At 34.8% G+C, this 15843-nt stretch overlaps 1 protein-coding gene across 1 annotated transcript; it reads left to right on the top strand.

The window, feature by feature from the left end:
* The first annotated feature begins 13418 nt into the window (after positions 1-13418).
* On the top strand, positions 13419-15399 carry LOC149191459 (polygalacturonase ADPG2-like). The gene is made up of 7 exons (XM_089406656.1): positions 13419-13490; positions 13580-13591; positions 13829-13993; positions 14314-14422; positions 14511-14592; positions 14688-14904; positions 15175-15399. The coding sequence occupies exons 1-7, from the start codon at positions 13419-13421 to the stop codon at positions 15397-15399; spliced, it is 882 nt and encodes a 293-aa protein (XP_089262782.1).
* Positions 15400-15843: the final 444 nt, after the last annotated feature.

The raw sequence follows: 15843 nt of genomic DNA, 5'->3' as shown, positions 1-15843 counted from the left end.
TTTGAGAAGTGAAAAAGTAATCTTTTCCCGATTGGAAAAGTCGTGAACTGAAAAACATCCTTCCAACAGATTTAACCATTTATCTACAGTGTCTGCATCTATAAAGCCTTCGAATGTGGGAATATTGAAGTTAACTTGTACTTTAAAAGGAGTGACGCTTCCAGAGTGGCTGTTGGATGAAGATTCATCACATGTGGGTAGCCGTCAAAGGATATGGGAAAAGTTATCCATCATTGCGTCCCTTTGTCGCTCGAGGGCTTCCTCGAGCAAAATTTTGAAAGGATCTCTTGCCTCCTCGTCTTTATTTTCTTCCTCCATGGGAGATTGCTCAAAAATATTGAACTATGCTTACAAATATAGTGGAAATAAGATAGCTCGGGCGATGGTAGCTTATCTCTGAGAAGAGATGTGGAAGCTACATGCCTTTGCACTGTGTTAAAATGAGGCTCAAGGGCCTATTTTTTAATTCGAAAACATGAGAAAACCCTAAACAACCAAACCCTAACCCCAAGAGATGTAACACTAAGATTTTGTGTGCCCCATTGGGGTTAGTTGGGCAGCAAATTCTAAGGGTCGTAACTTGGTCATATTATCTCCATTTGGCACATACGATACCTTGTTTGAAAGGTCTCGACGAGTACTACAAGTTTCACCGCATGCCACTACCTATGGCTATGAGCTTGCCGGGAACCCAAAAAAAATGCCATTTAGGGGGTCAAAACTGCTCCAGAAGTTCAGGACCCGAAAAAATGCTAAAAATGGTAAATGTTGAAATGAACAAGGAAACAAATGAAACTGATTTGGGGGTCTAGGTGGAATAGGCGGGTGGCCACCAATATCCACCTAGATCACTTTTAGGCCTTCCCAAGGGTTGGCACAACTACCAAGACTTAGTTAATGGGAGGGACAATCTAGTAGGGTGGGAGCGATTGTGGTCTGACTTGGTACAAGAAGAGATTCGGCAGAATGCCAAAGATGGATCCTCATCCAATAATGATGATGAGGAGAATTGTGCCTTAGCTAGAAAGGTGAAGAAAGGGAAGGGGAAGTTATCCCATTCCAAATCAGATTCCAATCAAGGTGGTAAGAAGGACATGTTGAAGATTAAATGTTTTCATTGTCACGAGATGGTACACTATGCCACAAAGTGTTCACACAAAAAGGTCGGTAAGAAGCCCTCAGGAGGAGCGTTAGGTGAATATCTTACTTCACAATTCGAGTTGGATTTCATCCTCATCTCTTGCATGGTGACATCAGTGATGGGTAGTCTGTGGTACCTGGATAATGGAGCCTCATTCCATATGACCAGTAACAAAGACTTCTTTAGTGACTTGGAGGATCATGGCTATGATGTGATATTTAGCAAGGGAAAGGATTTCCTTCGTCACATAGCCTTATGACAGTTGAAGCAAATCGGGGTTCGAGTGAAGAACCTCTACAAATTGGATGTAGAAGACTGCACTGCTTTGAGCACAAAAGCAGAGAAAGTGTAGAGTCGAGACATCGGTGAGTTGTTGCATAGAAGATTGGGTCACTTGCACACATAGGTTTGAAGGTCATGTAGTACATTTCTATAGGACTTCCCAAGGCTACACTAGATCAGAGAGACACATGCAAAGGGTGTACATTGGGGAAGTACACCAAAGCTTCCTTTCATGACAAAACCAGTCGAGCGCAAACGATCCTTGATAGAGTTCACTCACATGTGTGTGGACCGTTCTCGACAACATCCATGACCAAGCACATGTATTATTTAATATTTGTTGATGATTTTTCTCATAAGCGCTGGATTTTCTTCATGCAGAAGAAAGATAATATGTTTGCTAAATTTTGTGAATTTAAATCACTTGTCGAGAAATATACTTGTAGGAAAGTTAAAGCTCTCAGAATCGATAACGATGGAAAATATGTGTCAAATGAATTCAATAACTTATGTGCATCAGAAGGAATTCGATAGGAGTTAGTAGCACCTCATAACCCACAACAGAATGGGGTGGTTGAAAGGAAGAAAAATGTATCATGGGAGTTGCACGGGCAATGTTACATGATCAGGGCCTACCGTTGACACAACTATTTATTTGTAGAACATAAGCCCTCGTCGAATTCTCAGTATGAATACACCAGAAGAAGATTTTTCAGGTAAGAAAATAGATGTCGCACACTTCAAGATCTTTGGTTCATCAGTCTAGTATCATGTTACCAAGGATGCACGGAAAAATCTAGAGCCAACAACTGATTTGGGTATATTTTTGCGGTACACTGATACACCTCACAACTATCTGGTGTACCTTCCATCCAATAGGATGAGAGTGGTTTGTAGAGATGTGAAGTTCAATGAAGAGAAGGCCATGAGATGTTCCCTTGAGAGGGAGCTTCTGTTATCTGCAGATGAGGAGCTTTTAGCTCCAAAGGAGGAACCTCAGGATGATGTGGAGCAGCCACATATGAGGATAAGAGAGTGGAAGCACCCACTCATGCAGAGACTTCCAGAGATAGATGGAAGTGCACGAGAGAGGCCAACAAATTGATTCATGATGCTAAAGAGAATGTGGGATCACCCACATCAAAGCAAAGGCAGAGGTCACTAGATTGGGACACTGACTACATGGATCTGATGAGCGAGAGTGTAGAGGTTGAGCCATCCTCATTTGAGGAAGCAATGCAACAACCAATACGGGTTGATTCCATGGTTGAGGAGTATGACTCCATTATTAGAAACAATGTTTGGGAAGTGGTCCTTAGACCAGCAGACAAGTCAGTGGTGAGTTATATATGGCTTTACAAGGTAAACCAAGTAGCAGATGGGAGTGTGGAGAAACATAAGGCTATATTTGTGGCCAAAGGGTTCTCTCAGGTGAAGGGAATTGATTACGATGAGACCTTTACTTCAGTAGCAAGGTACTCTTAAATCAGATCTATTCTAGCAATGTCAGTGCAGAAGGAATGGAAGATACATCAGATGGACATGAAGACAACATTCCTCAATGGTATGATTGAGGAAGAGGTGTATATTGAGCAACCAGAAGGATTTAAGACCTTCAACAGAGAGTCACATGTGTGCAGACTCAAGCGAGCGTTGTATCAACTAAAACAAGCACCCCATGCTTGGTACACCAAAATTGACAGCTATTTCACCGAGTTGAGCTTCACCAAAAGTGAAGTAGATGCGGACCTTTACCATATTGTGCTTGAAGGTAAATTGTTGATTATAGTATTATATGTCAATGATTTGATTCTAATAGGTGATGAGAAGCTGATAAAATGTTGCAAAGAGGATATTTCAAGAGAATTCAAGATGAAGGACCTCGGTCTCATGCATTACTTTTTTGGTATGGAAGTATGGTAAGGAGATGAGGAACTATTTGTCTATCAAGGAAAGTATGCCAATGAGATACTGAAGAAGTTCCACATGGAGATAAATAAACCCATGGAGACTCCTCTAGTAGGAAATTAGAGGAAGAAAGATGCTACTTCAGGTTAAGTATTGGAGGCTACTATTTATAGACAACTTGTGGGTTCACTTATGTATTTGGTGAACACAAGACAAGACATGTGCTTTGTAGTTAACCAACTTAGTCAAGCCATGGTTAAGCCAAACAAAATTTATTGGAAGGAAACTAAACATGTGTTGAGATACCTCAGAGGAACCACTTTGTTTGGTGTGTGGTATAGATAGATAGAGGGAGTGAAGCTTCAAGGCTTCATAGATGCAGATTGGGCAGGGAGTCCATCTGACATGAAGAGCACATCAGGGGGGATATTTAGTATTGGGTCAGCTATAATTTATTGGTACAATAGGAAGCAGAGATTAGTTGCACTTAGTTCAACAGAAGAAAAGTACATGGCTTCTAGTCAAGCATCATGTGATTCTATCTGGATGAGGAAGATCCTTGTTGGGTTATTTGGTCAGCAGATGGATTCTATAGTGATTTACTATGACAATCATAGTTGTATCAAACTATCTAAGAATCCATTTTTTCATGATCATTCCAATCATATTGACATATGGTATCACCATCTACGAGATTGTGTGCAGAGGAGAATCATGTTGCTGGAGTACATTCCTACAGAGGAGCAAGATGAAAATATTTTGACAAAGGCATTGTCAAGATGAAAATTTGAGTTTCACAGAGGCAGGATCAGGGTAGCAGATAATCCCTTTCTTGTTAAGAGGGAGTGTTGAAAATTCAACCAAAAAATACTAATTTAATTTTGTTCTTGAACTGAACTAGGAATTAAATTGTAATTCCACATCTCATGACAACTTGTAATAGTTAACTAAGATAATTTGACTTAGTTGGATCAGTTAATTCGAGTTGAGGGTCTAACTAGAGTCATGTAGAATGTCTCCCAATTTATAGGATCCCTAGTTTAGTTTATTTCGAGTTGTAATTATTTAATTCAGTCTAACGGAAACTAGCTCCAACTTGTTATCACTTACTACAAAATTGTTCGAATGGTGCTAAGTGATGTCAAAAGAATGCAAAAGAGAAGACAAAATTGCAGTCATTTTCCAAGTAGAAAAAGGACTCAAAGCCTGCATTAGATCCTCTCCATTGGATAGTGCCCGGGACAAGATTTCCAATGATATGTGGAAGTCCAAAAGTGGACTCTCGGATCAAAAGATATGGTCTGCTGAAGTTTCAAGGATTCAAGCCTTAGGAAGGAAAGAATATCAAGATCACATGTCAGAGGTCTAGAGATATCGACGATCGCATATCGGAGGTCCAGAGATATCAGCGATCACATATTGGAGGTTAGGATGTCAGAGGTCCAGCATATTGGAGCAATGACACCTCGGAAGGTTAGCGAATCGGAGGATTGAAACTTCTTATGGTGACAACGTTTAAAAAGTTGTGATATGCATAATGTGACGATAATGTTAAAAACTGTTGGGGAATGCCAATAAAGAATAACAAAGGATTTCATCGCAAAACCAAATGTGGATGGGCCCTTTTCTCTCTCCTCTAGAGGGACACATGGCAACACATGATTGGTTTTGATAAAGCTACAGTGGCATCCGATGTCACCATGACGTGGCGGTACAACAAGACACATGGCATGCATTTTTGGCATTTTGAGGGGCCTAAGGGGAAAAATATGGGTGATACGTGTCACCACTCACGAGGTGCCACGTGGAGTGATGACGTCATATCGGAGATTGCATATCAGAGGTTGATGATGTCGACACATTATAACAATTTGCAATTGGAAACTTCCGATAAGGGGGCTCCAATATTGGGTTGGCACGCGGTTGTTAAGACTTAAATAACCAAGGGTGCTAAGCACTTAATAAATAAAAATGGCCCTTGACAGGAGCAAAATTCCCTAGCACCTTAAGTCTAAGCGGCAAGCCACGACCCTCAGTCCTATGATGACAAATGCAGAAGTGGGCTAAACAAAAGGAGCCTGGTGGCATCAAAACTTTATGATTTTAGAAGGCTTTTGCAAATGAAGTTTCGATGAGTTGCAGCTCCAACATATTGGGCTGTGATAGTGTAATGCATAAGTGTTAAAATATGGATGATTCGACAACTATGTTACAGAACACGACTAAGGCCATCATAGGTGATCACTCCCAGCTCCAGAAAGTGGTGAATTCAAGAAGTTAAGGTGAAAATGACAAGTGAACCGGCATAGTAGTTGAAGAAGAACATCATCGCAAAGATGTGGCCTAATCGAAGGCAATCACATGCATGACATGGAGATATTTTCTCGTCCATCATTCGGTTGTTTCGTTTTGATATTTTAGTGATTTTGTGTATTTTAAAGAAAGGAATCAGATCCATTGCAATGATTTGGGCAACTGAGCCTTTGCACATCGAGATAGCTGGAGCTCGGCTAAGATATTTTTCTCGGTCATCATTTAGTTGTTTTGTTTTGTTATTTTGTGTATTTTAAAGAAAGGAATCAAATATGTTGCAATGATTTGGGCGGTTGAGCCTTTATACGCTGAGACGACCAATCGATTAGATAGATGGAGCTCAGCTAAGATCATTTATAATTGTAGTTCAAGCTCTCCCTCTCCTTATAAAAATAGGGAAGAAACACTTTAAAAAGGTTCAAAATTTTTGGAAAAGTCCTTTTCTTGTTTTCATGAAGGCAATGTTATGAATATTGATGTAATGCACATTTCTCATAAAATTAATGCACGAATTCTGGTGATTCCAACTTATTGGATTGCAGTACGTTCACCTCCTCTTGTGTTCTCATATATGTTAAATATTCTTCTCATATTTCATGTCACGTAGCTACTAGAAATATTTATCATTAGATGCAGATTCATTTAGATCAAGTATTGATGGGAAATGTCCGTATTGATGTGGAAATAAAGTCTTTAAAAAGAGATCCATGTATCTTAGCATTCCATAAGCATTTCCTTACTCCCATTTCTCTCTAAATCCATATACACATCATTCTTAACATGTAACCTCTGTATGATGGAATTCTCCTCTACTGTCTTATGCAATTATATATGTCTTAACAACCGATTTGTTGCAAACTCTCAATCTGATTTGGCCATCACTGATCGAGGATCTTTTCCTGTGTATTCCTACGTCTGTGTTAGTTCATAGATTGTATCTTTATGAATGGTTCTGAATCAACCTTATTTGATTCATATGTAAAAACCGTGGTGCTACAAGTCCTTAAGACAAATTTGACAGCACTAATTAAGATTTCCTAGGCATTGGTCTCCTATCAACCCATAAGTTGTCCCTAGGAGTGACAACACAAGAGATGGAGGAATTAGTGGGAGATCCGGTAGTGGGGTGTAACCAACAATGATCAACCAGTAAAATTAAGATTCACTCACAATTAACTCATGCATGTCAGATTAGAGAAAGACCTAGTTGAGATTAGAGTTCAGGGACAGTGTACTATCTGTTGTATAATCATACGAATTGTACAGGTGGTGCATGCAATCAGACGAAGGCCTATGATGATTACACAATTCATAATTGTGGAATTTCCCAATTAAATATGGGTTATTTCCAAAGGAAACTATGCAAGAAAATAAGATCTTGGTAGACAATAGAATTGGTTAAGTATTCCTTCAACTTGTCTGGGAAACAATGACATAGATAAAGATAGTGTAGAGGTTGCTCGGGCTTTCATAAAAGCATTGTAATCTTCTCATATTTTCTGATTAATGCAATATACAAATAGCAGGGGTTTTTATTCATGGCTTTCCCCAGAAAATTATTGTGTTATGTGTGATTGAATACTTTCTCTTTTATGCTTCATGATTTCATCGATCGTTTATTGTTTCCACTGATCAGTAAAGTAGATTAAAGTCAATTGTATTAGCATATTACAATCTGCAGTTTGAATCTACAAGGAATTTCTACATCATATAGCTTGTGAGTGGGGGAGAAATCCCTAAGAAGATGAAATGACCCAAGGGAAATATTGAATTACCTAACTAAGGGAAAACAAGCAAAGCATAATGTGAATTTTCAAGGCAAGGGAAAATGGCCTATGCGTAAGGAGAATTCAACTAAGATAGGTAATTAAATCGATGAGAGTGTAGGTGTTCAACAATTGTAGTTGTGTAAAGGGAAGACACCCAACATACATTAGATGGTTCTGCACAACCTATATGGAAGGGAAACATTGCCAAAAAGCATTGTAACATTGAGTATGGTTTATGGGAAAGGGAGATATTCCATCTAGGAATACCAATTTGACTTAGTGAGTGGGAAGGGTGATTTATAAGAGAGAAAAATGATCCAACAACTATGAAAACCCAATTTAGTGACCGTGTAATTTTTTTGCAGCAGACAATTTTAATAGGCACAAGGAGTAGGCTTCCCCATCCTTGTGGATTCTCGACTCTTTTTCAGTCATTAATTCCTAGTATATATGGCTTATGGGTTGTTGGATATACTATTGGTGTTATATTGGCAATCGTTAGTTTTTTTTTTTTTTTTGCTAAGTTAAGTTAATCTATTAATATGTAACAAAAAAAGTACAATGAGGCGCAGGCCTCAACAGTGCTTAACATAGTGTATCAGAGAATATCTTGACTGCCACAACATAGGGGAAACCAGTCCGCAGAGGCAAAGATACCCAGATGGGATATCAGTCTTTAAGACCAGAAAAGAAAAAAAAGAAAAAAAAAGAAAAAACCCAAAGAAGTTTCACCAGGACAAAAATAAATCCAGACAAATTCCAGTAGAGAAAACATATAAAAAAAGACCAGTCAGTACAGGAGATCTCAGCTGGTGACACCTGGCAGCCACGCATTATCATTTGAACTCGTCTGGGATGGGATCCTCTACAACCGGACATGCATACTTCGTCCAGTCATCCTCCTCCTCCGACGATGCTCCACCATGTGGCCCACCCGCAGGTTGGACGCCACCATAGCTACCAGCCGCCGCTTGCAGAGTTAACCCTTCAATCCCTCTTCCACCCAGGGAGCACGTGGCGCCAGAACTACCACCCTTAGCATGCTGACCGTCACCCATGGTTTGGCCATGCAAAGCAACATTTTCCTCGTCCTGCAGATTCTTTCCAATGGCACGACCATTTCTGCGTCTGTGAGCCTCCTCTTGTTGCATTTCAGAACTTTTCGCCTGGGTAGCTTACAGCTCATTATCTTCAGTGAAAATGATGGTGATTGTAGTAGTAATCACTGGTTTATTCAGGTTGCTGCGAAATTTGAATTGGGTCGAGTGGGGAGCAAAGTGAGGGGGCAAAGGGAAATTGGCAGTGTGAACCGCGAAATCTCTGCGACCTTCACGTGGAGACAGAGCACGACAGGCCACTGTGAGTATTGGGATACCTTTCCAAAACATAGCTATGGGGGTGAGAAAGTTCAGGGGAAGGAGAGGAGGCAGTGGGCTCAGGATTCAACGTCTTCTGAGGGCAGGCACTACCTCCCCGTGTCCCTCCTCTTCGGCTCCTCATGCGATGATGAACCATGACAGAATGCCTGGCCAAGTGTTCAGTGGGAGCGACGGCGGAGGAATTGAGTAGGGGAACAAGGACTGGCTGGGCGGTGATTAACTGACAGAACCTGGAATGGAAATAGTGATGCCCATTACCAAAATCAACACGGCTTGCTAACCAGCAGCGACGCCCAGTAACTGTGCGGGAGATGGGTTCAGTAGCTTGGGGTGGGCAGTTGCAATGGAGCAGGGGAGAAGGATACATAATGAGACGAGGGAAGTCCATGTCTGGGCAAATGATAACCATTTCTCGACCCAAGCATTCATTAAATGCTGCTTGCGATCTGTCATGAATTCGACTCAGGCTGGTGTGGGGTGAAGCGCCATCGGCCAAGTGGCCCATCCTCTCGCCGCCGTCCATCCTGTTCTTCATAAATCGCATTGAATGTCACCCGCATCTGGGTTGGCAATCGTTAGGTTTGATCTTGGGACTTTCCCAAATTACTCTGATGATTTTGGTATCTAACAAGAGATGGTTTGGGTTAAAATAACATAATTCATCAAAAGATATAGGACATGGTCCATTGGAGGTATGATGGCTAATAAAAATAAATACCAATAATGATGTTGTATCTTATTAGACATCTAATTGGACATGGAACAAAATATCCATTAAAACAAACATTAAAATAAACCATCATTTAAGAAATGGAAAGGACTCTAGGAAATATTTAGGATAGAGGATCACATGTGATAGACATGTGTTGAGAAGGAAAACTAGAATGAAAAGGAATACATGAAGAAAATGTTGGTACTTAAGTCCAAATATGTATATAATTGAGAAGTTAAGGTATAAAACTCAATAATTTATATAGGGAAAATAAGACATTTTTCATTAGATTCTCAATTTACCTAAATATGTAAATGGATATAAAACCTTTGGACTTTGTGACTGATATAAAAAAATAATTAAAATTCATCAATTAATAGATTAAACAACAATCGAAAAATTATTAGCATATAAGTTATTATGTAATGGGAGCTATGTGCATAAGACATTATGCTAAAGCTTTGAGGAGAGGCTAACTTGAAGTAACTCTAGAAAACAAAGTCTCAAATGAGGTAGTAATAGGGTACATATTGTAAAAAATAATAAATACATTTGAAAAGAGTAATTATATATATGTGAACCTGACTAATTAGATAAGTTATGAAAAGAGAACTTGTAGATAAATTGTAATAATTTGATTGTAGGATAAGAGTAAAAAGGATGAAAATAAGACATTGCCAAAATATTGTGTGGCTATATATAACATATTTTATACACACTTTATTTTGTGTGTAAGTTAACTGATGACCTAATACTAGTTTAATAAAGAGATACTAGATTAGTAAAGAGATGACAATTGGATTTCAGTGAAAAAGTCTATTTCGTTTATAAGTTAGACAATGCAAATATATATATATATATATATATATATATATTCCTTCCAAGTAAAATATTTTACTACAAGCCATTGCTAATATTGGGAAATGAATCAATCTTGTTAATAATCATTTAAATTAACCTTCATAAACATCACTAGGTTAATAAAGAGATACTAGATTAGTAAAGAGATGACAATTAGATTTCAGTGAAAAAGTCTATTTCGTTTATAAGTTAGACAATGCAAATATATATATATATATATAGATATAGATATATTCCTTCCAAGTAAAATATTTTACTACAAGCCATTGCTAATAATGGGAAATGAATCAATCTTGTTAATAATCATTTAAATTAACCTTCATAAACATATATAAAACATGTTTATTTTGTATATATATAATAACTGATTAAGAATTAATGACTATACCCATAAACATTTTAGGTTAAATATATATATTTACGAATTATAATAAGAATTAATTCAAAAATAGTAAAAACCCATTATCAATACAATAAAATATTAATATTTTTTTGTGTATGAAGATATATATAGTTATGAAAATATTAATATATATTTAGTAATGGATTAATAATTATTCATTAAATTTATGGGTACACAAATATTTTACATTAAATTTATATTTACAAGATATAATGGGTATTAATTAAAAAATGGTTAAAAACCTATAATCAATAAAATATTAATAATTATCTCATTAACAATTATTCGTTGAATTTATGAGTACACCCAAAACCTTAAATCTATATTTAAGAATTATAATAAGCATTAATTCAAAAATAGTTAAAAACCCATTACCAATCAAATAAACAGTAGAATATTAATATTTTATGTGTACACACATTTATATTTAATAATAGATTAACCGTTATTCATTGAATTTATTGGTACGCACAAATATTTTACGTTAAACTTATATTTATAAGATATTATGAGCATACTCATAATATCTGATAAATATAAGTTTAATGTAAAATATTTGTGTTTACCAATAAATTCAATAAATAATTGTTAATTTAAAAATAGTTAAAAAATGATAATCAATAAAATATTAATAATTTTGTGATAATTATATAAGTATAGTTAAATATGTTTTAAAATATTATTAATTTTGTGGATGTTTATGAAAATGGAGTTGTTTTTAATGTGATTTTTTGGTCCTATAAAAAAATTTGAGGAGAAATCTTGATTTGTGTTATTTAAATTGGTTTTTTGACTATATATGGATTCAACACCCTGAAAAACCCTTATATGGATTAACATCCTGAAAAACCCCTAGGACACTTTGATTGTGCAGGGGTTACCCATCAAGTTTCTAATTTCAATAAATTCCTGCCGAATTTTAGAAAAATTAGACTAGAAAAACCCACAGGAAAAGCTTCCAAAAAGTCTCACTAAAGACAATTCTTATGAGGATATTGTCAAATATATTTTCCATATTTTAATATTGATTGAATAAAACAAATTAGTCAATAACTAATTAATAATTACTCAATTATTCTATTTTTCCCATTTAAAATTATAATGACAAGTTAAGATTAACATTAGTGGTGAAGTTATGGAAAATATAAATATAATAAAAATATAAAAGGTGTAGTGTAACTTATAGACAAAATGACCATTTCCACTATATTTTTTCAAGTTAACTTTAACCAAAATATGACAGAGATTTTTAAAAACTTGCATTTAAGTTGTTTAATTTGTAGAATTCAAGTGCCCCAGGTTTTTTTTTTTGGTTTCAGAATGTTGAATCCAATTATACATTAAAAAACGTATTTTACTTGTTTGAAATTGTATTGTGGGATTTTGATGAAAAAAACTATTTCATTTATAAATTAGACTATGTCAATATAAAATATTAACATAATATAAATGTAAAAATTAATTTTATAAAGTTCTTTCATATAAAATATACTTACATGAAAGAAATATAAAATATTAAAAATTAGTTGGGAGAGAGGAATGTTATCTTTATTTATGAGTACATTTCTACATTAAATCTATATTTACAAGTTATAATAAGCAACCATTCAAAAATAGTTAAAACTCATAATCAATAAAATATTAATATTTTGTGTGTGAATATATAAATATTGTGATCAAAATATTAATATATATTTAATAATGAATTAACAATTATTTCTTGAATTTATGGGGACATTCACAAATAGTTTATATTAAATCTATACTTAAATAGGATGAATAGTTCGAAAACCCATAATTAATAAAATATAACAGTGAAATATTAAGAATTTTTTGTTTATGTATATAAATATTGTTAAATATATTTTTAATATTTGTGTGGATGTATATGCAAATGTACTCAAATATATTTTAATATTGACTAAATAAACAAAATCAATCAATAACTAATTAATAATTATTGAATTGTTTTATTTTTTCCCACTTAGAATCACAAATTAAGTTTAACTTTAACAATGAAGAAGTACCGAAGATATTAATATAATAAAATATAGAAGATATTAATATAACAGAAATGTAAAATATTAATTTTATAAAGTAATGTTAAATAAAATATACTTGTATGAAACAAAATAAAATATTAAAAATTAGTGGAAAGGGGTTGCATTCTTGGAATGCTATCTTGTTGAATTATAATCACAAATTAAGTTTAACTTTAACAATGAAGAAATACCAAAGACATTAATATAATAAAATATAGAAGACATTAACCTATTATTTTTATGAAGTGTTGTTATTTAAAATATACTCATATAAAATAAATATAAAATATTAAAAAAAGTTGAGAGGAGCTACATTTGTGGAATGCTATCTCTTTAAATAGAATAGATGGCTTCATAGAGTGTCATCATTGTATAAGAATTGGTGAGTTAAAAACTTATCTAATTGAGGTTTTTTTTTTTTTTTTTAAATAGTTGCGTAGCATATTAGCAAGATGAGTGCATATTCTTCAAGGAGAAGGGGAGTTGTGACTTCTAATTGCATTTTTGAAAGAATGAAGCTTTTTTTCTTCTTATTAGTTGTTGTGGTTTTCAATGGCTCTTTTATGTTTCCAAGGGTGAATTCAGTACGTATCCATTTAGACAACATAATGGATTCGGTTGTCATGTATAATGTTCAGCAATATGGTGCAAAAGCAGATGGCATCACTGACAATATGAAGGTGAGAGAAACTTAAATCAATGAAAACAAAATTTTAAAAAAGATAGAGATGTAAGTTTAAGAATTAAATTTGTTGTTTGTTATATGTAGGCATTTTTGGCAGTCTGGGATGGAGTGTTCTTCTACTCAACCATCTACTGTATACATACCAAAAGGAAAATTTATGGTTACTCCGGTTTCATTTAAGAAGCCATGTAAGAATGTTAATATTATGTAAGCTTTCTAATATTATGATGCAGGTGAAAAGTCTAAAAGTCTAATATTAATTTCTTTGTCATATCAAGATTTATATATTTCTTTTTTGAGCATTAAGATTTATTCAAAGATGTGTTTTGGCAGATAACTGGGAATTTAATTCCACCACCCAACAATAATTTATGGAACCCACAAATTCCAAATCAATACTGGTTGCAGTTCACGAAGGTAGATGGTCTAACTGTGAATGGTGGAGGATCCTTGGATGGACAAGGAGCCTCCTGGTGGAACATGTGTAAAAACAATCAAGTACGTATAAAATTATGAGTTGTACGATGACTATAAAATTATGAGTTGTACCATGAGTCATGCGTTAGTGATTTGGATACACATCCTCATAGATTGAATACGTGGTCTGTTGTGGAGTGAAAATATGGGCCTATGGTAATTTCTCTACCCATTTTTTCACATATTAATTTCACTATTGAACAACTAGGAATTTATATAATAAGTAATTTATGATGAGTGTAATTTTTATAATTCTTGGGCACTACTAATATTTTGACATTGTGGAATGATAATGGATAGTCTTTACAATTTTTGGGCATTACTAATATCGTGGTGGAGAGATATTACTCCCATTAATAGCAAGGGGAGCCCTGGATGACAGCCCCAACACCGATGGGATCCACATAGATTCTTCTAATGTCCATCTTCGAAATCTCAACATCGGAATAGGTACTATATTTCCCATCAACAATTCAAAATTGTTGGAGGAAGGGTAACTATTATTTGAAAGATAAAAGCTTTAACTTTGGTTGTGCAGGAGATGATTGTATTGGTATTTTGGAAGGGAGTTGGAATCTCTACATTGAACAAGTTACTTGTGGACCGGGTCATGGAATTAGGTGAAATAGTTTGATAATATTTCAATTGGACAAAGAATATGACCATTCAATACACTACATTGCATTGACAATGTGTTTTTGTTATTATTACAAAGTGTCGGAAGCCTTAGCAAATATCCTACTCTTAATGGAGTCAACAACGTCACTGTAAATGGAGCTTCTTTCACGGGCACTGACAATGGAGTTAGAATTAAAACATTGCAAGGAGGGAAGGGCATTGCTAAGGGAATAACATTTGAGAACATACGAATGAACAATGTAGCAAATCCAATCATCATTGACCAATACTATTGCCCACATTGTACTGCCCAGGTGATCATGATTTTACATCTAATCTGAACAATTTCCCTTTAGTTTATTACCATATTTTTTTAGTAAGTTTTTTCTTTGCTTACTTTGTATGTGGCACTTGAAAATTGAAGCATGATATAACCATTGAGGTTTTGCAGCTAACTTTGTTGTCAAGATTGGATTTCGAGTTTTGTATCTTACTTTGTTGTTAAATATCGGTTGTCAATTTCTATAATGTAATAATAATTATAATAATCTATTTTGTTATTAATGGTGACTGTTCTTGTGCAGGAATCTAATCTGAATGTGCAAATTAGTAACGTGTTGTACAAAAATATAACTGAAACTTCAGCAACAAAGGAGGTCATTAATTTGGCATGCAATAAAAACTTCCCATATCAAGGTATCAAAATAGAAAATGTGAATTTGAATTATGGAAATAATGGAACTCAATCTCTCTGCAAAAATGTGAAGGGACTTGGAGCTAATTCTGTCAAGCCCTCTTTGGTCTATTAAAAGGAAAATGCTTCCTCTAAATGCCATTTTTATAATGTTGGTTTTTGTATTAGCTATTTTGTAATTTGAATTGAATGTAAATTTGGGTTAAGAAAATAAGATTCCTCTAAATGCCATCTTTATAATGTTGATTTTTGTATTAGCTATTTTGTAATTTGAATTGAATGTAAATTTGGGTTAAGAAAATAAAAAGGTTCATCTTTTTTTAATAAAAAAACCTTCCTTAAATGATGGTGAATGTTTTTCCTATATCGACTTAAAAACGTTGGAAGTTTCGTTGACTACCTATGTTAGTTTTTGCATGAAGTATCTTGTACTCTGAATTCAATGTGAATTTGAATTATGCAGATAACAAAGCTTAAATTTGGTATCAAATCAATGTGAATTTGAATTATGCACATAACAAAGCTTAAATTTGGTATCAAATTGTTAAAATGATTAAAT

The sequence above is a fragment of the Pinus tabuliformis genome, chromosome 2_2 (assembly GCF_031772625.1).
Source record: "Pinus tabuliformis cultivar Carrire ecotype Pingquan chromosome 2_2, CPIR1, whole genome shotgun sequence".
Taxonomy (NCBI): domain Eukaryota; kingdom Viridiplantae; phylum Streptophyta; class Pinopsida; order Pinales; family Pinaceae; genus Pinus; species Pinus tabuliformis.
This window is presented reverse-complemented; position numbering and strand designations above follow the sequence as displayed.

Coding starts and splice junctions, on each gene's coding strand:
- LOC149191459 (XM_089406656.1), top strand. CDS start 13,419: ATGGATTCGGTTGTCATGTATAATGTTCAGCAATATGGTGCAAAAGCA. Junction 14,423..14,510: donor AAATCTCAACATCGGAATAG/GTACTATATTTC, acceptor TTGGTTGTGCAG/GAGATGATTGTATTGGTATT. Junction 14,905..15,174: donor GCCCACATTGTACTGCCCAG/GTGATCATGATT, acceptor GTTCTTGTGCAG/GAATCTAATCTGAATGTGCA.